General features: G+C 37.7%; 1 protein-coding gene across 1 annotated transcript; it reads right to left on the bottom strand.

Annotated features, from left to right (window-relative positions):
• Positions 1 to 347: 347 nt before the first annotated feature.
• On the bottom strand, positions 348 to 25,064 carry tlcd2 (TLC domain containing 2). The gene is made up of 4 exons (XM_077208370.1): positions 24,474 to 25,064; positions 24,067 to 24,149; positions 19,714 to 19,796; positions 348 to 3,026 (listed from the first exon to the last, which is right to left on the bottom strand). Exons 1-4 carry the CDS (start codon positions 24,650 to 24,652, stop codon positions 2,637 to 2,639), a joined length of 735 nt encoding a protein of 244 aa, XP_077064485.1. The 5' UTR covers positions 24,653 to 25,064; the 3' UTR covers positions 348 to 2,636.
• Positions 25,065 to 25,691: the final 627 nt, after the last annotated feature.

Genomic DNA, 25,691 nt, shown 5'->3' with positions numbered 1-25,691 from the left:
GACATGTAAAATAGTACATTAAGAGTGAATTCGCACAGCTTTGATTTCTATAATTAATTTCATTAGCGAAAGAAGGCGAGAAACTGAAAACCAGAAGTGGAGTTAAAGACGAGTGTAAATTTCTGTCGCTGATCCGCTCCACTCGCGTAGGCTACGCGGTTCCAGACCGTATTTTTAGTATGCGAGTTGATTCGTAACATGGAAGGCTGGACTATTTTTTTTAACTATCTTCATTAGCAAAGACGAAATTGACTATTCTTCCACTAATTTTATCTGAAGCAACATTTTCGGGAAAAAAAGTGTAAATCCTATCTTCTTATTGTTCCCATAAAAACAAAAACTTCAAATAAAGTGTTAATAACATGTTTTATTTCACAATTGACAACAAAATGGTCATACAAATAATTATATATTAATTACAAAATTCACCCAAATAAAAATAAAATTATTATGCTATACACATTTTAGACAATTGTTTAAAATTCATTACGAGAACTCATACAGCAAGGGTAAAAAAAAAATCATTTTGTTCTGCTTCCCTATGGGCATGATTATCTATTTTTCAGCTGTGACTTCTTTATATATATAAAAAAAAAACACCTTTTCTTTCACCAAACACACTACAGAACTGCACTCAAGTGAATGACAACCACACTGCTGAAATTATATTTAAAAAAGTCATAAGGTTTTCTCTCAACAATTAAAATTTTTAATTTTTCCTTCTTAAATACATTGAAATACCAATTACCTCACTAAGGGAGCACATATACAAGCACAGTCTCAATGTGAAGCTGCCAATAGTTAAAAAAAACTCAGTTTTACTACTTCATTGCAAACCTTTAAATTTTCTATTTTCCACGTTCTTTCAAGTTCCTGCAATAGTTTTGACATGAGCAGCTTTATAGTTCATTAATTATAAAACTGTACTTCAATCAGTAAAATAAGGCAGGATTATCTGAAAGAAACATTATGAATAAACTTTGGTGCTTTGAAAAAAATAGTTTTGTGGCACAATTCGGTGATGCTACATGTGGTTATAGTGCGTCAACATTCCCACCGGATAAACAGGCCACTCTTGCCCAATCCAATTATAATCAGACTTCAGTCTACAATCTCAATGGCACTGAGTATATGAAATAAGGCTAAACAAATAAATGCCTTTACTTTAGTACATCTGACCAGGACCGTTCTTTGTTCACCATCAGCAAAATCACAGCATCATTTTGCACAAGACAGTGTTCCACCATTCAATGTGTTTAAAAAAAGTTTTTTTTTTTTTTTTTTTTTTTTTCAGTTCGCATCCAACCACAACAATCAATAATATTAAGAACAAATAAATTACAATTATACAAGACACAACAAAAATTACAAAGCTGTATTTAAAAAAAAAATTCAGCACATTTAAAGCAAGATAAGCGCTTTTTTTAACCATGCCTCTCATTAGCATAAGCTAACAAGAGGTCTCGGTTGTGTGTGTCTTTGTGTGTAGTGCCACCTACAGACATGATTTCTGCAATGACAGTCCTGTCAGATCTCTAACCTCACACATATTGCTCTATAATAATAATAATAATAATATGAGCAGGAGTGTTTTTAATTCTGATAACGGTTGTAAAGACTCCAGCATGGAGATTTAGATCCTGCACTTAAATTGTAAATTATAATCAGTAAACAGTGATCTTTATCCTCAGGGTAAGACTGCAGTCATGATGACCAAATCAAATCATACCCCAATTTTGTGATATACAGTACTGAGCACTTCCTGTCCATGGTCACTGCATTTACTATTACTAGTCAGTACAGAGTTTTAATTAAAATTCAGCTTTATGAAATGCATAAAAAAAATATTAAGGGACAGTTCACCCAAAAATTAAATATCTATCCTCAAAGTTGGCTACTGTTACAGTACTTTGATGATTTTATTTGTGCTTTTGGAACTTGACAGCCACTGGTCACTATTCACTTTCATTTTATGGAAAAGAGCAGCGTGAACATTCTAAAAACGTCTTCATTTGTGTTCCACAGAAGAAAAAGAATATTCATTTTTGGATGAATTGTCCAGGTGTACAGAATTAGGATGATACGTCTACAAGCTAATGAGGTAGCAGCTGTAGGTGTTAATGAGGCTAGCTTAATGCTAGTTTAAATAAACCAAACTTATGGTCTTATTTAATATTTTTAAACCTTACTTGAGTAGTTCGTAATTGAGCAAATGATTTGCTTATATTTAATAGGTAATGTATACATTAAGTGCGGTCGACCAGCATTAGCATAAGATTAGATAAAGGGAAGCAGATCCAGTTCCTTTGAACTAAAAACTTAATGTGTTTCATACGCTCAAGTCATTGTCTAAAAACCATGGAGGAGTATTTGAGCATAAGGTTGCATGTGTAAATATGTCATGTGTTTCAGACATCTGTAAACCTGTGACAACAGCCATCATAGAAATATCTAAGCACAGCTTGAGTTGAGGTCTTCATGAGATGGAGTCAAAATGACTCGAACTTTGTTCTAGTCGAGAAGCAGGTGTTGAGGGAATGAAGTCAGCAGGTTGAAGTCCCCAAAAGTCTGGAAACGGTGGCGATGAGAGTAGATTTGGTTGGAGCTGTAGTGTCAGAGCAGGAGTCGTCGTCTTCCTACATTTCTTTCTCCTTCTCGCTCCTCACCTCTTTCTCACGGCTGGACTTCATGAAGTCACTTCTCATCAGGCGGTAAAACAGCACAATGTTCATGACGGTCATGATGGCCAGACCCACGCTGCCGATGGTGTAGCTGGCAAGGGGGATGAGGTCACGATTCAGCACCAGCCAGCGAGTCATCCAGGCCAGAGTGTTGATGCGAAACACCACGTAGGTGCCCAGGTTTATCATGCTGTTGACACGGTAACAAGTACTTTTGGCTAGGCTGGCCATGCGGAGCACTTGCCTCAGGTGCAGAAAGATCGAATTGATCTCAACCAACAGCGCCACCACTGCAAAACCCACATAACGACAGGTCAGCACCGAAATCCCAAAACAGGAGATCACCTGCAAACAAAAGAGATTGAGATTTTTTTTATTAAGGTAAACTTGTCACCATGAAAAAAATAAAAAAATAAATAAAAAAAATTAAGTAACTAAAAACAAAATCATATATATATATATATATATAAATAAAGGGAGGGACAACCTGTCACTCACATGACATCACAGCAATAACAAACCACGACAATCTAACAATCCAATAAGTTCCTGATGGACAAAAATCACCCTCACCCTACATTTGTTTTGTTTGAGAAGCCATATTCACTCAGATATTAGTCACAATAATGAAGAAAAGACTATCGCAATTTCAGTTTCATGCCGACTTTAAGATGACTCTGCGATTTTCAGCTTTTAGCTAAAAGGCACAACAGGCAGAAAATAAATAACAACAGTTACTTTGACACTCAATAACAGAAACGAACAAATGTTCCAGGTTTAATTGGCTCAAATGATGGACGATACATTGACAGGGTTGTGTTCGCCTGTGAGGACATTCAAAGCAACATCAAGCAAAACATGAAGGCTGAGAAGCTTGTGTTGCTGAAGAATGTGCCACATTACCTGAAGCAAAAGCCTTTTATCCCTTGTTGTATATTCTTAAACACTTTTTTGTATTTTTTTTTGTACAAATGTGCTAATATTAGCTAAAAGCCAGTTTGGGCCAGATTTATTTTGAGATCATTGTTAGTATTCCGTTTTGTTTAAAGTTAGTTTGTACTGAACTGAAGTCTTGTACTGAACAACACATTCATTCACATGCTGTTTTATCATCTATACTAGTGTTTCTCAATTGGTGGGTCGCAAGACCGATTTGAGTGGGCCCCAGAGTGTGTAGACAAAGAAACAATAACAAACATAATTCTAAATGTTTTTATGATGCGAGACTTTTATTTCGAAAGAAGTGCGTGAACGCTGTTGACTCTTCTGTCAGACACAGTTTGTTTAATTCAACTGATTCGTTCAAAATGCAGGTTCAGATGCACATCTGTTCTGCTGTGTTTGTTTGGAACTATTTTCATTGGCGAAATACAGCAAAAACATACTGTATTGACAATATTATGTCTAAAAATATCAACAAAAATTTTTTTTACTTATTGAACTGTTATTTAAAATAATATCACATTTGCAATCATGCTGATAGGATATTTGAGAAAAACCGCTCTCTTGCTAGTGAGATATAAGAACTCAGAGGTAAATTTTGGCTCCCAAATCTGAAATTGAGGCATTTTTATTAATTTTGGTGGCAGTTTTGCCCCACACTCCTATTCATTTCCAACTACTAGACTAATAGACGACTGAAACATGACATGAACCTACAATGTAAAGATTACTACATTCAATGTGATGAAACGCGAGCGAGAAATGGAAACCGCAGAGTTGGTTACAGAAACAGTCATTACAGAATGCTTTTAGCATGGACTGAAATCCACTCCACTCATACTGTACTATGCCTGCTTGAGGGACACCTCAGCCCATGAGGGCAAAGTAGTTTGTAGCCAGCGCCTTGTGCGAGTCCCTGGTGTGTCTCAACCATTTTTGAGAATTAAATTAGCTTGGTTTAAATTCCTAAAAAATGTGGTCGCAGCCATTAATAATGACCATGGGGAAAATGTGGGTCCCATGGCCAAATAACCACTGAGAACATTGATCTATGCAGCTGTACAATATATTTTTTAAATATAACATAAATTATTTAATTCATTTCAAATAAGCATTTAATGAGGGGGTGCCCACTCTGCCCAAAAATACTTGGTTTAATTTTGTGTAGCTGCCCATGAATTTCAAGGTTAGCACATTTAGTGCAAAACCATCATGCATCCAAGTTATTAAATTATTACCTTCAGGGTCTAATCTTTCATCATAATATCATTTTAAGGTTGTGTTTGACCCATTCATTCATCTACAGAAAGATGATAAATAGGCTTTAAATAGGCAGTTCAGCTACACACAGACTAAAGTGCTTAATTTCAGAAGCAGCCTTTCGTCTTCTCAACACTAAACTGCTGCGAAGAGACAAGAAACAAATGAACGTGTGTTCTGAATCATCTGATAACAGCAGGGAGAGGCTGAGCTGAGGACTGGAGCACAAAGGCTCTATTGATCAGTCCTAAACCCGACATGACAACAGCCAAAGCGTTCAATCACAATGAGTGACACTAATCTAGCTGGAGTTCGGTTTAAACAAATCCTATGACTTTTGCCAATATTACTACAAATAGAGTACTTTCCTCTGTTGAACACAAAATATGATATTTTGGAGAAAATGGATAACTAAACATTTTCTGGTCATTTCCCCACAACTGTTTGGTTATCGACATTCTTCAAAATAACTTCTTTTGTGTTCAACGGAAGAAACAAATTCATACAGGTTTGGAACAACTATTTTTCAACAAAATTTTCATTTTTGGGTGAACTATCCCTTTAAATAAAGAATACTAAGTCTTGAACCAAACCGATCAGCTCTAAGAATAATCAGAGCAAAAACTGTGAATTTTGTGACTGACTGTGTATGTGGCATTGTTTTTAATTTTATGAAATAATGTGAATGATAAAAAAGTTACTAGAAAAACAAATACTATGGTCAAATATAAAACTATTAATTTAAACTCTTTGAAAAAATAGTTTACATACATAATGGATCTGAACGGTTCTTTTTTGAGGTGGTGGTGGGGGGGGGGGGGGGTGTTGTTAAATCAAGTTTTAAAAAATGTTTTAAATTTCCTTTTGGATGAAAGGATTGAAAAGGAAAGTCATCTTCCACTAGATGGCAGTCTATACCAATCATTACAAAACATTGTGAAGTGCATGGATTAATCTGAACTAGTAAATCATCAAAAGCTCCTACTTGACACTTATTAATGCACAACAAATATTGAGCATTATGATCCATGACATATTATAATTCTGAACTTCTGTAATTTATATAATTTTATTGACGTTTAAAAAAACATGTACAAATCTGTTATCAAAACCGGTATGATGAGTCTTACACAAAGGTGCGGTTACATGACGTCCGATACTGAGTTACATGACTGGGTGTTGTCCCGTGACGTAACTCCTTTTGTAACAGAACATAAATGCCTCAGGATGAGTCTGTAATGCAACCGTTCACATGACACCAGCCTGGTTCTTGTGGTCAGGAATGTCACAGCAGTAAGGCTAGTAATGTTATTCACATTAACACTGCTGCTTTGACACATGCTCTCTCTAAAAAGCCCATGGTGTGGGTTTGAAGCAGGCAAGTAATGTATAATGGCTTTTAAAAGCTTGAAATCCAAACATACACCTCTTTATGGCAATAACGTGTCACGTCAGCTGTATTCATAAGGCTAAACATGACAAACGCTGACTATCTAGCTATGTGGACTGTAAACACTTCTGAGTATGCTTTACATTGTCTAACAAAAGAGGTCTACAGTTAGACCACAGGTTACAGTAAACAGTGATGGTTGAAAATATGTTTGACTTTATTTAAAGCAATTAAACATCCAAAAAGGATTAGCAATCTGCTGGTTTAGCAAGACCGCTAGCTCTGTAAACATGATTTATATCTGTAAATGCTTCTCTGACTGCAGTGAAGGGCCTGTTTTACAAAGACGGATGATTACTAAATAAGATTTGTGTGACCTCAGTCTTATGACTGGGAGGATGTTGACCTTTGGTTAAAACTTTATCTTTCTCTTGGTGAGGTTAACCTGTCTTCTTACACAACGCTTGAGTTGGATAACTCTCTGAAAATCACAAACAAACCTGTTATCTTCAGGAGACTATTTTATAAGAACATCAGTCCACTATATGGAAGTAGTAAAATATTATGATGAACAGATTTCATATTAGTAAGGAATATGACAAGACCTGCCCTTAAACACAAAATTAGGTGTGTTGCCAGTCAAAGACATCAAAAACATACACTCACTATAATATTGTACGACTATACGACCATAATAGAGAGATAAAACACTATACCGTCCTTCTCAGCCTTGAAAAGAACATAATCACTGACTTAAAAAGAGCAAAGTCTTCATGTCATCACATAACATGTTGCTTTATGTGTATATTTTATGTAAAAAATGTCTGTATTATTCATAAAAATATTAAGCAACACTTCTGTTTTAAAATTAATAATAATAATCATGTATGTATGCATGCATGCATATATGTACAGTCTATATGTATATGTGCGTGTGTGTGTGTGTATGTATATATATATATATATGTGCTGTCAATTGATTAAAAAATATTAACCAATTAATCGCACATTTTTTCTGTAATTAATAGCGATTAAAAACATTTGAGTTTTAAATATTTTTAAACATTATAGACATTCAACATTACCGTGTAACTGAAAACGATCAATTTCAACATTTATTAGGCTTTAAAAAAATATAACTTTTAATTTAAGTGAACTTAAAACAATCTTCATATAAATCCATTATAATAAATGTCATATTTACCTGTGGCCTTCCTACCGGTCGAACAGGTAGGACATAATACAGAAATGGAATTCAGTCATCAAACACATTACAGTCTTCACTGCATAAATTATAAATTGAATATAGATTAATCCTTATTAAAGCTAACATTTTCTGTTACCTTCTTTGATTAACATTAATGACAGACATTACAGCAACTGGGTTATTAGGCTGCTGTCACTTTAAAATCTGCCGCTGATGCACATCTCATTCTCACAACTCTTTAAGTTCATTTAAGACTACTCTTTTGAGGATACTTGACAAAACAGGCATATTGGCATAATCATGTGTTTTTGTTTGTTCAAGCGCGAAAGAACTCAATACTGGTGTGCGTCTTTCTGTGCACACGAGTCGTGTGTGTCACACAGACACGACATTCACAAACAGCGGGTTCTCGTTTGTCTTGTAGCACTTGAATGGTTTAAAATCATTTGCATGAATAAGAGCGTAAAAAAATATTGTAACAGCAGACAAATTAAGATGGAAAAAACAAATGCCGCGTTAATTGCGTTAAGTATTTTTATTATAAATTAATCGCATGCTGAAACGCGTTAATTTTGACAGCCCTAATATGTATGTATGTATGTTTGTGTGTGTGTCTATATATGTACACACACACCTTAAAACAAGGTAATAAACTCGTGACACGTGCTGTATTAGTAAGTTGTGGGAACAAATTGTTAATTTTTGGCCACAAATCCATTTTTTCCCCCTGCATGTCAAGAGACTTCTTTTTGAATTTTTTTTTTTTTTTGAATCTTACTGAGCTTACATTTTCGAACACTGGTATATAAGATTTCAAAACTTTGCAAGCCGCTTGCACAAAATTCTGTGCTGAGAAAAATAACTATTTAAAATAAATATTTAACTAAAATAAGAAAAATATATCAAATTAAAACAAACTGAAAATAAATAAATAAATACATAAATAATTTGTCTGAATTCAGACCCAGTATAGTGTTTAAAACTAGTTGAGATCACAGTGTTAAACGACAAGGTGAATACCTGGGAGGCTGAGACCTTTCTCACTAGCATGAAGTGGCTAATTTCAATCAAGTCTTTAAAGAAACTTATGGACTTTAAGGACACTACAGTATACATTTCTTTTACAATAAATCTTGTGTATTATGAAAAGTGCTAGTCAAATTAATATGAAAAAAGCACAATAATCTACTCCAACATAATGCTATAGACACGAACAGACAATCAGAGTGAATCTGCATTGCCAAGATTATTGCCATAATCCATTTGCTGAAATGGTGAATACTTCATCATATTTCAATATAACGTCGCATGGAAGCAATAAAAAAAGCATATGCTGATCACACCTGAATATTTTTGTTGTTTACAACAAAAACAATCCCCCTATTTTCAATACAATTATGCATAAAAAGTATTAATGCTGACGCAATAATAACATCAGATCAGCACATGCCTGTTAGAATGCTTCCATGTTGTAAACCTACAGGTCTGTGTATGTGTCTTTGGTTTCATTAACCTCTCCCTGCGGGGTCAATTATCACTGGTACGTCTCTAATTTCTCCATTACACAAAAAAACATGGCACCTCCTGGGTAACTGGGCGGGGGGTGTAGCAGTCCCAGTCTGAAACCAGTTAACCTGGTTACAGGTGAAACTCGTTTAAAACGGTTTGCCTGCCCACTTGAGCAACATGTGAGGAATACTGAGAAATAGAGCACAGATGCAAATGGCTTTAGGACCACATGAGGTGATGAGGAAAAAGTGGACAGGTGGACTAACAGTGAGGACACATGCTTCGTTGAAGATAAACACGAACGCACACAAATTAAAGCATTTGAGGGATAGTTGGTATGGTCACTTTTACGATGATTCAAGGAGGAAAACACTTTAAAATTGGCCCATATTAATAGTGCACTATTTACACCACCATTCAAAAGTTTGGGTTCAGTACAATATAAAAAAAGATAAGAAATTAATAATTTTATTCATTTATAAATGTAACAAAAGCATTTCAAATATGCTATTCTTTTGAACTTCTCATTTATCCAAGCATTTTTAAAATAAATGTATAATGGTTCCCTCAAAAATATTAAGCAGCACAACATAGATAAATGTTTCTAGAGCACCTAAACAGCATATTAGAATGATTTTTGAAGGATCATGTGAAACTGAATGACTGCTAAAAAAAAATTCAGCTTAATAAATTAACATAAATAAATTCTATTTTAAAATTTAGCTGCAGCAGCAATTAGAGGCCTTTCAGAAATTATAAGCAAAAATATAAATTTCATCTCAATGTCCATACTATCAATCCTAAACAGTATGTGAAATTAAAATAAATGTGTCCCAAAGCATAGTATGTTGAAAAGAGTATGTCAGAAGTCCCCGGATGGTCTATGTGGCGAGCAGGACGAGGTCGTGGGTTGATTGATAATGAGCGACACCTGCGCGACCATAGACTGTAAAAAAAGATGGACGACGCCCCTTCGTTCTCTTCCATTGGCGAGAAGTGAAGCCGCCACTGTACCGATATGGCGCTGACATCTTGAGACCTGAGTCTGCGCAGTTGCGATTTCGGGACCAGACATGCGCAGTAGTGAGCAGGAAGTAAAGCCGCGAAATCAACGTCCCACCCTCACTCTGGCTGAATCAATCGCAAGCACACGCCTCTGCTGCAGAACAACCCATTATGTCGGTGTGAAATAATTAACTATAGAAATTTAGATATTAAATTCATAGCTCCAATCTCCTCAGTCCTCCAAAGATCCCGAAAAAAAGTCCGTTGGTGCTTCAGTGACTACTTCGCTCAGAGAAGCTGTCAATCACAGCTGTCAATCATGTACGCCACAGCGCCGTTTTTATAGCATCAAATAACTATCTAAAAACAAACTTATTTTAAAAACAAACACTTGAAATTACATCAGCGTGATGAAAACTAAATGACAGAAACTATCTTTGGAAAAAAGATATGTGAAGTGTATTTTAATTGTTTAGTTGGTCTCACATCCCATTGAATAACATGGGAAGGCGGGGTTTATGAGCTATACTAGGACCGGTCACCGGGGGGCGATCGAGACGCTTTGGCTTCACTTTTCAGGGCTTGTGCGGCATGCTTGTGCGCGACGCAGCGGTCTCGTATCTCTCACGGAGGAGAGGAAGCATAAGAGGAGGAGCGACGACAGTGAAGATTGAGAGAGGACAGGCCTGGACTTAAGTTGTGTTTTAAATGACAGCAGGCGTCCGTGAGTGGATGCTGTCTTTTACTTTTGTTTTGTATTTTTTTTTATTATTAAATTGTGTGTTGATCGTTCGCCGGTTCCCGCCTCCTTCATCCCACAACATCTAAAGCCCCTTTCACACAGCGCGTTGATCCCGGGAAATTGCCAGAACGCCTTCTGTGTGAACGCAAACACGACCCGGGATTGATACCGGCATCGATGCCGGGTTGGGGTCCTAGTAACATTGCCGGAATCAGTCCCGGAACGCGCGCTGTGTGAACAAAAGCCAGGACAAATGCCGTAAGGGGTGTGTCATAGTGATTGACGCCCGTGCCATCGCGCGACTGTGGTCGTCATCAACAAAGAAAGGGCGAACAAATGTCTGCAAACTGGAACGAAACAAAGACCAGGAGCTCCTCACTATCCGCGCTGAAGCTGAGATCGTTCGCCAGCTTTGTGGAACGGTATGCGCGTTAACATGTTTTCGACGCGTACGTTACATGTCTCATCTTGACGTCATGTGTCTTTACGGGATCTTTATGGGTTGTGTTTAAACGCACTCACAGATCCCGGCAAATCACTGGCAGTGTGAATGAACCGAAATCAAACAATCCCGGGACAAATGCCGGGTTACATTATCCGTGTATTTTCCGGAATCTCTGTGTGAAAGGGGCTTAACTGTGTTACAGTTTACTATTTCCGGTGGATTTTCGAAGTGTGGAACCGTGCTCACTCTAAATATAGACATAATAAATACATAGACGCTTTGGAACGTTGCTGCGATACGTCAACGCTTCCGCCATATTGAGGGCAAGACTGCGCTGTAAACAAATGCAAGTGAATGGGTGAGCTGCGGATTTCCTGGATAAAAACAAAAATAACGTTTACATTTATCAACCGATTTCAGTGGTTTGTACATGGTGTACAAAAAGTTCCATCTCTAGTCATTTAAAATTCGATAGATAGACTTATAAAATATTTTTTTAATAAAGAATTGTCAAAGCTCAGGCTGGTCATGTATTTGGCTTTTTATACTTGGATAAGAACTGTGAAGACCCCATACTGAGATATAATCAAAATTTCACATTAAATTAAATAAAGTTTTCTTATTGTGGTAAAAGCATTTTCTGTCTTTAACCCGATTTTAGCTTTTCTTATGCTTAGAATTGACCGCCATTGAGTAAATGAAACAATTCGGCAAATACAAATCACACCGGCAGGCTGCTTTCTGTATTTTTACAGCACTGAAATGATAGATATTTACAGATAGATACTCCAAATATACAATAACAAAGATATGATGGATCCTTTATGGTAATACATATGATGGTAAAACTACAGTGCAATGCGAATAGTAAATATATAAGATAAAGTGAGAAGTAATAGTAAATAGTTTAGTGCATACCAAAATAAAAAAACAGTATACAGCAAATAAAATAGTAATGAATAGTATAATTATATAATATCATAAGCACAATAATATAATAACAATATATTGATAATTGCATATAGTTTATGTATAGGCTAATACTATAATAATAGCAATAGAATATGAAATATCAATGACAGAATTTAGACAATAAAAAAATAAGTTAAATAGTGACTAGTGAAGAGTACAATAATGTAACAACATAACTATAATAGATTGACAAATCACAAGTGGTATAATAATAATAATAATAATAGCAAATACAATGTAATATCAATTGCAGAATAATATAGACAATAATAAAAATAGTACATTTAATAGTGACTAGTACCTACCCGAAACGAGTACTTGTCATAAAAGTAGGTTTTAAGAAAATATAGATGAATATTTAGATTTCAGGAAATTTACTTTATAATATAAAATATTAGCCTTTTATATATTAGCTATTTTAGCCTGACTGACTCTGGTGGCCAACTAACATTACTATTACTAATTATATAATGACCAAATACAACCAGAAACAAATGTTCAGTCTTGCTTGTGATTATTCCCCGTAATTCCCCGAGACCTGTTTTCAATTGTGCGGTGATTTGTACAGCCCCAAACAAACGTTTGTGTCTGACGACTCTCCCATTATGAGAGTTATGGGAAAGTTGCCCTCCGCAATATGGCGGCACCATTGACGTACGATCCCGCGTCCAATATGGCGTCTATGTATTTATTATGTCTTTGACTCTGAAGGCTAATATTGCCCATAACCCATTGCGCTTTGGAGGAGGAACTACAAACACTTGTAAAAAAAAGTATTTAAAAATTACAAAACATGGCAGATATGCACGATAAAGGTTTGAGTGATTAATCAAAGTTTAACCTGATAAAAAAGAGAGATTTATTTAATGTAATCCGTGTTATATTTCATCTGCAAAAACAATGCGAACTTTTATAAAGATCCGTTTGGCTATTAACTTTTAAATGCATCATTGCGCATGATCAACGGGCATCTACATTTCTCTCCGATACGGTAGGAAATGAAATCAAATGTGGAGGATTTTATCTTTGACAAGATGATTGACAGGCCAGTTTACTGTGTCAGGATGCGACAGAGAGCTACCGTTAAAGATGCAATTGTATGACGAGATAGTATGTCCCAAAGCTTGTCTACTTTCTGCTACACACTCAAAAGTATCAACTTTTTCTTCACAAAAAGAGTAAATATTTTAGGGCGTAGTATAAGTAGGCGGATTGAGACGCAGCACAAGTTTGCTCAGAATATGCTAAAGCATTGCGGAGATATCGCCTTACGTTCATTTTGGCATGCACTTCGTCAAATTCGTTTGCGCATTATTCGAGAACAGTTTGACGAATTAACTTGAATTACATAACTTTTTGTTTCCAGCCCTATAGTTTCCAGCATTAGCAGAGATAAAAAAAATTATCCGTCAGAAACTTAATTATAAGTGACACAATTTGTTCAGTAAACCACTGTTTAATAATAAAAAATAATAAAAAGTTGAATAAGCAAGTCCTCCCAGCTCAAGAGCGAGGAGGGTCCAGATGATGTGAGAATGTGAGACTGGGCTGGGAGATAAAGCTGAAGGTGTGTATGTGAAAATGCAACATTATGAAATGAAGGTGTTGAGAGAGCTGAACTCAAAGGGTGTGGTAAAGTGTTAGTGGGAAAAAAAACCCTGACCCAACATGAATGAACATGCCAGTTTGTGTTTATGAGTCTAACAGTCCAGTGAATCATTGATGATTTTTAAGTTGGGTAACATGAGAGTTTGAAGTCGCCGGGGAGAAGAGAAGGTTTCTGAAAAATTCCAAGATATCTATAGCGGTGAGTGAGGGAGACCGATGAAATCTATACTAAGCCAAACACAATTTCTTGTGGAGACAAACTTCCTTGCAGGGTTTGGTGATATCTTGAATGTTCACAGTATTTTCGCAATGAATTTGCCAGTGATTTTAATGTACTTTTTATTTGCCCATGAAGTCTCCTAAAAAAATGTCGTCATTCGACAAGTTTCACAATCGTGCTTTATGTTGTGATCATGAGAGTGTTCATTTAAACACTTAAACACACGGACCCGATTCAAAACTCTGATTTAATGATTTACTTGCATCATTTATGAAAAATAAATAAAAAAAGTTAACTTGTTGAATTAAACATTTTTCAGTCACAACTGGTTAAAATGGCTTTTGTTCGAAAAGATGGTTTGTTTAAAATGTTAATTTTATATATGTTCATATGTATGTGGGCATTTATTATGCTTGTTTACTTTTTGCTTTTACCCCACTTGATGCTTGTATTGTGGCCTGAGATGCTTATGTGCTTTTCTTTAATAAAAACAAAGAAATCATATGTCATATTCAATCTATCTATATAAAGTGCTGGTCAGATTTATTTGACTGACTGACTGAATGAATGAATGTATATATAAATACATCCGACATCAAAAATGGCCAGTGAAAACACTGAGTGGCTAACTTTGGAAAACCACTAGCCACAGTATATCTTTCTGAAAAGTGTAGGAGATGCTGACATATATTTGTAAATGACAGTGAGATTGTGGAGGAGATGTTTACCCAGTCATGGTCAGGACAAAGTCCACACTGTGGAATAAAACACAAATCACAAACCTCACCCTGACAAGCCAGGGTAAACATAATATGACCCTGAGGAAAGCAAGGCTGGGTTAGTAAAACCCCCATAAAGCCCTGATCAAAAATGGCAGAACCCCCCAAAAATTACATAGACACGCTAGTAGTCAAATGTTTGTGGTTGGTACAAATTTTTAACATTTTGGGGAAATATTCTCTTATGCTCACCAAGTCTGCATTTATTTTATTTATTTATTTTTTGAAATAAAATAATAACTTTTCTTTTTTGAATATATTTTAAAATGTAATTTATTCCTGTGAAGACAAATTTTCAGCATCATTACTCCAGTCTTCAGTGTCACTTGAACCTTCAGAAATCATTCTAATATGTTGATTTGCTGCTCAAGAAATTATTATCAATGTTAAAAACAGTTGTGCTGCTTACTTACTAAAAAAAAAAAAAAAATCCTGAAAAAAAGAATAAAGTTAAAAAGCACAGCATTTCCATCAACTTTACTGTCACTTTTGACCAATTGAATGCATCCTTGCTAAAAAATATCTAACTGGCCCCGAACTTCTAAACGGTAGTTAATTCACCCTTTTACAAGCCATTTTGCATGCATTTGTTCATACTTGTCGGAGTATACCATGTAAGACAAACCAAAGATAGCACCATCATCTTTTGGCATCAGAATACGTCTAAAGTACTGATATGAAAAAATCTGAGAAACTGAACACACAAAAGACCAAGCTATTTTTAAGCACAATAGCGTTTCAACCCCTCCATTTGATGACCAAAATCAGCATTCATAATTTGGGAACCATGCATAGCATCACGCATTCACACATGCACAACACAGTTGCCGTGGGAACCAGACACGTACTATGGCGGTGCTCCAGATCCACTTAGAAATACTCTAGACTCGAGGCATTGAAACGCTCAGAATCAAACAGGACCATGTGTCTTCAGGCCTTATTCTCAGTACGGTACACACTGAACCTACCCGACACGCCAATAATTGTTCCTCGGCTGGCAGCATTCCTGTGTTTTGTGATAGTCACATCACTCAGTGCCAAAATTTACCTACATTTTCAGCCTGACTTCAATTTATTGGAAAGGCAAACATCGGATGAAGCTACTTCATACAAGGAAGTTCCATTCAAAAAAAAAAAAAAAAACAACAGGAAGTTTTCATAATATAAATTGTCTATTTTTTTTTTTTTGGTTGCTAGTAAAGACTGAGATCTTATTTATAAGTGGATTGTTTTGGCTCAGACAGCATGTCTTCCAGGAAGGTTTGCTGTAGTAAGTACAAACAGAGGTCTCTCGTGACATGTGGAAGGGTCTATTATCAGAGAAAGACAGAGGTTTCTAGATCTACAGGTTTTTAGAGGAAATTTGGAGTATCTCTATTATTAGGGTGCTGAGCATGAGCATATATATGGACCAGATGTCTCTGCTTCTATCTGGAAAATGCTGAATGCATGCTGCAAAAGGAGGAGGGATCCAACCCCAAATACATTACGCTCTGGAGGCAAAAGTGGTTCCCTCGCTCGTACACATTCTTTCCTTCTCATTCCTCCGATGCCTCTTATTCTTTCCATTTCCTTCCAACATAACAAAGCTTGCTGTTAACCTTGATGTATGTATACAGTCTCTGTTATCCGCAGCAGTTTGCAGTTTCCGCTGCAAAGTTCCTTTTAAAAGAAATAATTTAAAATATCCCATTACTCCCTAAAAAAAGTAAAGTTAGTTTTTAAAATCAAGTAATGGATTGTTACTTTTGCATTACTTTTTCTCCCCTGGGGTCCGTTCTTCGTACGTTGCTTAAAACATCCGAGATCTAATGAAACATCCAAGATGATATCATCGGGCTGATCATGATCTGGCTAACTGGGTTCTTCAAACACACCTGCCGTTTATGATTAGTAAAGCTGGATTGAGTTATCTGAGATAATTGCGCATTCATGCGCTGGTTTAAAAGGGGATATGTATCGATAGTAGAAACATTGATCAGCAACGCTGCTATTGGCTGTTCACCGTGGCCAAAGAGTGCGCTCAGTTTTTCTCCGCAGCAGAGCAACAGTTATTGCTTGAAGGTTCTGCTGAATTTGAAATCATAATTAAAACGCCAGGGAAAACCTCAAAGCGTGCAAAAGCCAGGAGAGAAGGCTGGCAAAAAGTAGCACACAAATTAAGTTAGTAGTGACAATTCACCCTCCTCCACTTCAGGTGAAGGTGGGGGAGAAAAGTTCTCGACTTCAAATGACCGCTCTGTTGCAAAGCTACTTGCCTCACTCCATTTTAGCTAGTTTGACAGCAGCTGTCACTGCGGGACTCAGGTGCACGCCCCCCCGCTCAGCCCCGCCCCTCGGTTCGTCCCCTCTATCTCCGCTGTGGTCTGCCCACTTTTCCAGCATTTTTCAAATATTGCCAGTGGGTGGAGTCAGGCTTTGACCAGGGGTTTAGTTACCCTTTAAAAGTAAAAAAATTACGTAATTGAATAAAGTAATTGATTACGTAACTGTAATGCGTTACTGCCAACACTGCTGTAACAGCCAAGAGCAAAACAACTGCCAGGTAAAGATGAGAGAAAAAATAATTAAAAGAATTAAAAGAAATTAAATAACGCTAAAAAAAACTAAAACAAAGTAAAATTAATCAATCAATACTCTTAATGAATAAAGCCCTGTAAAATCAGGTAAGTTTCAGGTTCATACTTAGGAGATGTTTACCAAGACATCTAAAAAAATAGCTAAAGTCTTAACATTTCAGACTTCAAAGACGTCTGTCTGAATGTTCATTGCTGTAGTGGTTAAAACCACATTAGCTGCTAAAAACAAAAAAAGAAGCAAAAACTTTAGCACACTTTACCAAACCAACTAGTTGGTTGAGCAATCCCAACTATGCAGTTACATTCAAATGTAAAAAAACATGATGCAGTTGTAATGTCAGGAATGTGCGGGCCTTGGTCTTGCAACAGATGACTTTTTTACCACTCATGCATGCTAATGACAGCTTTATCCAGAGTACAGCAGCTTGAACCAGTCAGGGAAAGCTGCAGGTTTAACACAGCAGAGCTGGATTATCAGGTGCTATAGAAAATGCAGGGGGCTGTAGTTGAGGTTCCTGGCATGGCACCACTCGACTGCATCAATTTAGCTATTGAGTAAAATCTGTCACTGAGCAAATACAATCACCTCAGGCTTCTGTGTTTAGGTGAAATAACAATCACCCTTGACTCTGCCAAACCATCGCTCTCCCTACACGGTGTTTTGTTTTTTTCCACCGATTCTACCTCTGCATGCATGGTATGAATGAGCACTAATACAAACTGATAATTTGAATTTCCTCTGTGGCCTGCAGGCTTTAATTAGCAAACTCAATTGTGCTAAATGAATGGGTGATGAGACGCATTCGCTCAAAAAAGCACCATTTCTGAGAAACTGATGTGAAGGAGGTTTGTGGTGATCCAAATGCCAAAAATGTTATTGGGTTAGCGTGATGCTTTTCACAGAACCACCTCTGGAAACTTGAGCATTTCTAAAAGTGACAGCCAAGCAGTAATGCCCACAAACCAACAAAATTTTTACATTTCCCAAACCAAGCAAACCATTTTTAATTTAAGTAACAGTTCTCTTTTTCCGTTTACCATACTATGGAGCTAAGCATATGACAACACTAGTAGATAGTGGGCCTCACTAACCCGTGCTTTTCCACTGCAAATGTATGACTCCTTAAGCAACCAGTGTTTCCACTTCCTCTTCACCTCAAATCAGGCTCATTCTTATGTACGCGCTACCATTTCATTTTTGAATAGGCAAGATTTTTTTTAAAGAAATGAATGCATTTATTCAAGTTCATTCCATTCAAACTAGGCACATCTAAAACAAAGCTTCTCTTATTATTACAGTTTGGCTCATGATGTAAACATTGGGGAAGAACATGACGGGGTGGAGATGAGAGGGTCTGACAGTTTCTCACACTGCCATTAGGAATCTGGCAGCATGTTCCCTCCAGTCACTTCACTGAATGAAATCCCAAGAAAAGAGGGACCAACAACAACAACAACAACAGAATGAAGCTGGCTACTTTACCAAGTGTTAACGCCATAGAGCCTCAAACAAACCAAAGCTCAGAAAACCCACTGAATTTAATGGAAGCGTTTGGACAGTATCCTTCCTCTGCCCATTGCAACAGAACAGGATACACTGGTTGTGATAATCTGTATATGTACTCCGCTAATGCAGCCGATTTGTTCAAACCGCCTCGCTATTGATTTCTTTATTTTACATATCTTAGCTATTTCAGCAGTTTACCCTCAGTTACCTCAGCTGACCTTCTCACCTCAGTATGTCTAAACACACACAAAGACACAAAGCAAAGAAAGGTGGTCAGACAGGTTGCACTATGTGAATACACTGAAATCAGGTCTGTCTAGCTTTAATTAGATTAGTGAGTAATACAGAAACTGCTTTTGGAATGATGTTATTGTTTACAGAAACTGCTTTTGGAATGATGTTATGGTTTACCACCAAAATCTCCTTCACATAAAGTCAGCGGCTTTCTTTTAATTCTTTTTTTCTATTATTTTGACCATTATATTCATGATAATTAAGCATATTTACCATCCAAATTCTCATTACTGTCATTCAAAAATAATTACATTTTATTTAAATTAAGTATGAAGAAATTAAGGTGGTACTTGTTGACCTTTAATTTAAGATGATTATATTTTTAAAAATCTGTATCAATTAATTAAAATAATCAGAATGTAATGAGAATCACTTTTGATATTAATGATAATGAGGACGACAAACGTCTGGAAGCATTACAAATGACAACTTGGAGGAAAATATGTTTAACTGTCAAAACAAAAAATCTGAGAAATCTTAATGGTCTTAAAACAAGGCTTTACCCATTTAGCAGTTAAGTGACTTTCTCCAAAAAGACACAAATTCTTTGTACCATGTTTTATGTCTACTCACCACTACATGGTGGAAAAGTAGCTCCCATGAAAGGCTGATCTTCTGATTAATAACCATATCAAAGAAGTCATATATGAAGTACCCTGAAAAACATAAATGCATATTAACACTGAATTTCTCAAAGAGTGCAAAGATCATTCAACAGGTTTTTCAACCAACGGATCCCATGACAACAGTTATGCTGGTTACCAAGATGTCATTTCTAGAGGGCTATTTATATCCATCCATCTCACAATAAGAGGGTCTCCATGGAGACTGCATTTTAGAGCAGATCAACAACAAATGAAGCCAAATATGAGACTTCATTAATATAAATGTAATAAGCATTTTCAAAATACATGTCTGTTTCCTGTTTCCATTTTAGTTCACATTACACTAGTTAATTTTCTGAAAACAAGCCTTACCATCTCAGGTGAAAGGATGAATAGATATTGTCTACATTCAAGCAGATTAGAAACATGCTTTCTAGTAGGGAGGTTAAGTGACTTTTGACTTCAAGTCATGATGCAAAGGTCCCCTTTGGTATGGAAGTACCTTAGGGCCATAGAAATAAATTTATCCTAAGACACAAGTGAGATCACATTTTGTATCTTATATACGCACATTTTTTTTAAATGGCCGCCGACCATACTTGAGAGGCCCATATCTTTGCTTCTGTTATAGCTATAATGACAAATTTGGTATCAACGGGTACATTTTTGTGGTCAAGGAGTCCAATAAAATAGGTTCCAAGACTAAAAAACAATAATGTTGTCCTTAACATGACAATTGGAGGTGAAGTATGCAATTTTTTATTAAAAAAGCATGCCAAACGCACAGTCCATTCACAACTTAATAATTTCTTCGTTTAGGTCTGCTTCGCATGCGCCCTTTACAGCACTGGCTGAAGACGCGGGTCCTGCGTCGAGCATGGGCATCCGGTCGTTTACGCCTCAAGGTAACTCAGAACTGTGTCACAGCTCTGGAGCCCTGGAAGGCGATCGACTGGTATCAGACAGGTGTAAACCTGGGAGTAATCTCTAAACTGATAGTGGTTTCGACAGACGCCTCCAATTCGGGCTGGGGCGACCTCTATGAGGGCAGACCGACTTTTGGCCTGTGGTCAAGCCAAGAAAAGAGCTTGCACATAAACTGTTCAGCGCAACCTACTCTCGCTGAGAGCGGCACATGTGCCAGGCCATCTTAATGTGCGTTAATGTGGACAGGCTGTCCAGGCACAACGTTCCCCCAGGGGAATGGTCCCTCCACCCTCAGACAGTTCAGCTGTTGTGGGACACCTTTGGCACAGCAGAAGTCGACCTCTTTGCATCTTAAGACAACGCTCGGTGTCCAATATGCTTCACAAAGAACATGGACGCGCTGGCCCATCACTGGCCCAGCCGCCCTCTCTATGCTTTCCCTCCGATTATGCTGTTACCACAGGTAATCAAGCGTATAAGGGAGAACGGTTCCTGTGTACTTCTAGTAGCTCCGTTCTGGCCTAACCAAGTTTGGTTTCCGGAGCTGATGCAGCTTCAGAGCTTGCCTCCGTGGCCTGTCCCGTTGAGGAGAGATCTCCTCTCATAGGCCGGGGGTACGATTTGGCACCCACGACCCGAGCTTTGGGCTCTGCATGTGTGGGCCATCAACGGGTACCCGTCAGTCTCCCCAACCGAGTGTTAAACACGATTACGCAAGCTAGAGCGCCCTCTACTGGACGGCTTTGTGCTTCCAAGTGGTCAGTGTTCTCAGGTTGGTGCTCAGCTCGCAACCTGGATCCACAAGATTGTGGGGTGTCGGAGGTTCTCTCCTTCCTACAGGAGCTCTTGGATAAGGGTAGATCCCCATCCATGCTCAAGGTATATGTGGCGGCTACTGCTGCGTTTGTCAAACATTCGCATGGCCAGTCACTGGGTAGGAACGACCTTGTAGTCCGCTTCCTCAGGGGAGCTAGAAGAATGAACCCTCCTCGCCCCCCCTCGGACCTTTCCTTGGTCCCGGAGGCTATGAAGGGTGCCCCTTTCGAATCTCTACAGTCTGTGGACTGTATCCCTCATTGAAAACAGTCTTTCTGGTGGCTATCGCCTCAGTCAAGCTGGTGGGTGACTTACACACACTTTCTGTTAGAGCGTCGTGCCTTGAGTTTGGGCCTAATGACTCCAAGGTCATCCTCAAACCAAGACATGATTATGTCCCAAAAGTACTTGCCACTCCTTTCAGAGCACAAGTCTCTGTGGATCTGACAGCGAGTCTGACATTCTCTCGTCACAGGCGATTTTTGAGATTCGCCTTCGAGGGCCAGGCATATCAATACACAGTCCTACCGTTCGGCCTGTCCCTGGCATCCTGTATATTATGATGTGCATGGACGCTGCTCTCGCGCCCCTGAAACTTCAGGGCATACAAGCGTTGAACTATTTGGACGATTGGCTGATTCTAGCTCGATCTCATTCAGAGCTCATAGAACACAGGACCATATTACTCGAACACCTCGAGAATCTTGGTCTCACAGTCAATTGGGCGAAGAGCTCGCTGTCCCCCAGCCAGGAAATATCCTTTCTGGGCACAGAGCTGAACTCGCTGTCAATGACAGAGCGACTATCGCCAGAGCGCATACTGAACATTGCGGCACAATAGTCCCGCTCAAGAGATTTCAGAAAATGCTGGGCCTCATGGCCTCATCATCATCACTGCTCCAGCTGGGTCTACTTCGCATGCGCCCACTGCAGTGGTGGCTGAAACCACTAGTGCCGTCTCGAGCTTGGGCCTCCGATCTGTTTCGCCTCAGGGTCAATCAGAAATGCGTCGCAGCTGCAGCAAGTGTGTTTTAAATTAATAAAAATTATAAGGATTATTTTTGGCTTCAGTATTCTCGAGAAAAGAGGTTTTCCCTCTAAGGTTTTTTTTCCATAGTCAACTAGCTAGCTATTTATTAGTTATCTAACATTAAAAACATTTTTCTATTTAATGAAAAAGTCATACGAACCTCAAAGTGTTAACCTGTCACCTCTGACCTTCAACAGCTGTCACAGCTCCTGGTGCAGATGGGATGTGTTGTTGCAGGAACTGATATGCTATAGGCTACTCCTGACTGGTCGAAATCTCATGCTACTTAGGACAAATGTAATGTACAGAAGTAGCTGCCCTGCTTAAATAAAAAATTAAAGTTTTTGAACGAAAAGATAAGTAAAGTCACTCTGATGACAATTTTTATGTGAAATGTGCATATTTACCCCCAATTGTCATGGTATGGGGAAAATTATTATTTTTTTAAAACTTTCCTTGACCCCAAAGATGTACACTTTGACACCAAATTTGTCATTATAGCGATAACAGAAGCAAAGATATGGGCTCTAGAGTATTTTCGGCGCATTGGTGGCCATTTTTGAGAAAAGATGTTTTTCTGATACAAAGTGTGATCTCACTTGTGTCTTAGGATAAATTGATTTGTATGACCCTAAGGTACTTCCATACCAAAGGAGACCTTTGCATCGCGACTTGAAGTCAAAGGCCTATTTTTTGGGCTTAATCTCCCTACTATTCCTCAGACTTTTGAGCAAGACCATGAAAACCCACAAATAGCTTTTTATGGGTATATACTTTGCAGAGATAACATGACCGGGATACATCTTCTGTAATATTTTTTTTTTAAATTGAGAGAATATAATAAACTTAAAAGCAAAGGCCTATTCATAAACAGTCATGTGACCTATGGGGGTAGAGCTTGTGCCTTGCTGGGACGGATCATAAAGCCAGCCATTGATTCTAAAGCTAACATCTCTGCCAACTGTATGTGGGATTCCTCACAGTATTCAAAAAAGTTCTGGTATTTGGCATTTTAAATGGAAGTTATCTACTTATTGGTTGAAATGAACATTCCAGTCAACTGTGCTACGTTTTAGAGCGGTGCAAAATAACACACTACACAAATTATAGCTAATAATCAAAAGGGAACAAAAGAATTACGTTGGATGTTTTCCAAAAATGTCACATTAATGAAATGCAATGCAAAAAAAACCTGTCTACGCTGTAATGCAAATAAATAATATATGATTTAAATATTAAAGCATTTATGAATCATGTTATTATTTGTTGTACCTTTAATTTATGCAGATAAAAAAAAACTATCTTGGAGTGATTTACCCATGTAGCAGTAAGGTCACCTGTGAAGTCTAAACCAGTTTCCTTCAATTACACTGGACATGACAGAAGAGTGTTTGTAAAACATGGCTATATTCTGCCTTTACGTGCTATCGGAAATTTCCTACTTCCTACTTCTGAAGTCGTGATTACGAGCTCATCACATTAAAATTTTGACTTGGAGGGCGTTCATGTCCATTTTCTAACTAGGAAAACAAAATTATTTATACTTACCGATTGATACAGACACTAGGGCGTGAGAGAAAAGGGAGTACGTTTCTATCAAATCCTCAGCCATCTGGGGGTGCATGAAAAAACTACAAAGACAGACGAATTATGATCAGGGCATGGCGTTTAAATAAAAGTGCATCACATTTGTTAAATATGTTGGGTAGTAATGAACAACGTTCATATATCAAGTGATATGAACCACATGTATGTGCAGTGCAGCCTATCAAATGGGCAAGTGTCTGTTTAACTGCATCTAGGCTAGTAAACAAAGTGGGTGGCAGCCGAAAAGATGTTACTCTTGGATAAAATTCTCAAACATCTGATAAAGGCATCAAACTGACGGCGCATACGGGAGTATATGGGTGTGTATTGTATTCCTCATGCACATGTGGGGGGATTCTGGCACTCACCATAGCACGGACCACACTCCAGTAATGAGGCTGTGCACAAAAGACGTGGAGATGTTTTTCCATTTCCAAGCGTTCCTCTGAGCTGTCTCGGGGATGGGAAGTTTGCCGATTCCATAGTTTACCAATTTGAAAAAGCTCACCGAGGATCCAATGGTCAAAATCACAGAATTCAACTCCATATTTTAAGCGCGCGCTTCTGTTTTCTTGTCACTACCCGAGATTCTCACGCGCGTCTAGACCTTTCGGTGATAAACCCGCTTTTTTACGTTATTTCGTCAAATATACATCCCGAATTGTTTGTCTCTATTTGATTTTCACCTTCAGTAGTCCAAACATATGCGACTATGCCGTATCCGTAGGCAGAGTCCTTGTATAATTCAAATTTATCGATACTATCTTTATTAATAAAAAAAAAAGCTTTTTGTTTCAGTGCTCAGTTTGTTCGGTACGATGTAAAGCTAAGACACTGATTGCTCAATTACGATTGGCAACAATGAAAAAGTATCTAATTCATGTGTTACAAAACCCTGACGCTAAACGCTTGTGTAACTTTTTCTCTTTTACAATAACCAAACAAGAGAATCCCCGCCCAATCATACTATATAGATCAGTGGTCCCGCCCCTTCGTGTCAGAGTGGAATCATGGGAGATGTAGTAGGCTATATGCGGTGATTTCGTAACTTGCAATTAAAAGAAAGCTGTCGGAGTTTTTAGCTGACGGATTCTCGGATTGTATCTCTGATGCGCCATAGAGCTTCTCCAGACTCTTCATTATCCCATATCTGATATAAAATTATTTTATTCAACAAATTAGCCTACTGTTATAATTATTGTTTAAAAAACATTTGACCGCTACATTAAAACCACGTGTAGGCCTATATGCGCAGTTTTAATAGCAGCTAATATGAGAAGAAGATAAATACTTTTTATAGCCATGGATTCCCGTTGAAAAGTTGTAGATCTATGTAGCCCAGTTCTTCTTCTCATGAGTCGGTCATTACATTAAATGTATAAAATGTAATTTCCACCAGTGTGATTTGAGATGTAGTGTGCATGGAGTTTCATAATTCATCTGTAATGCAGCATGTATGTCCACTGTTGGACACACTAAATGGAAATAGCTATTGTTGAGTCTGAAAAGTATGTTCTATTGGAGTTTATAATTTCCGAAAGTCCACATGGCTAGAAGAGCAGCAGGTGTTTTCGTTGTCTTATTGG

Source organism: Siphateles boraxobius, unplaced genomic scaffold, assembly GCF_051911475.1.
Source record: "Siphateles boraxobius isolate OS27281-9 unplaced genomic scaffold, OSU_SipBor_1 6, whole genome shotgun sequence".
In the NCBI taxonomy this organism is placed as follows: Eukaryota; Metazoa; Chordata; class Actinopteri; order Cypriniformes; family Leuciscidae; genus Siphateles; species Siphateles boraxobius.
This window is presented reverse-complemented; position numbering and strand designations above follow the sequence as displayed.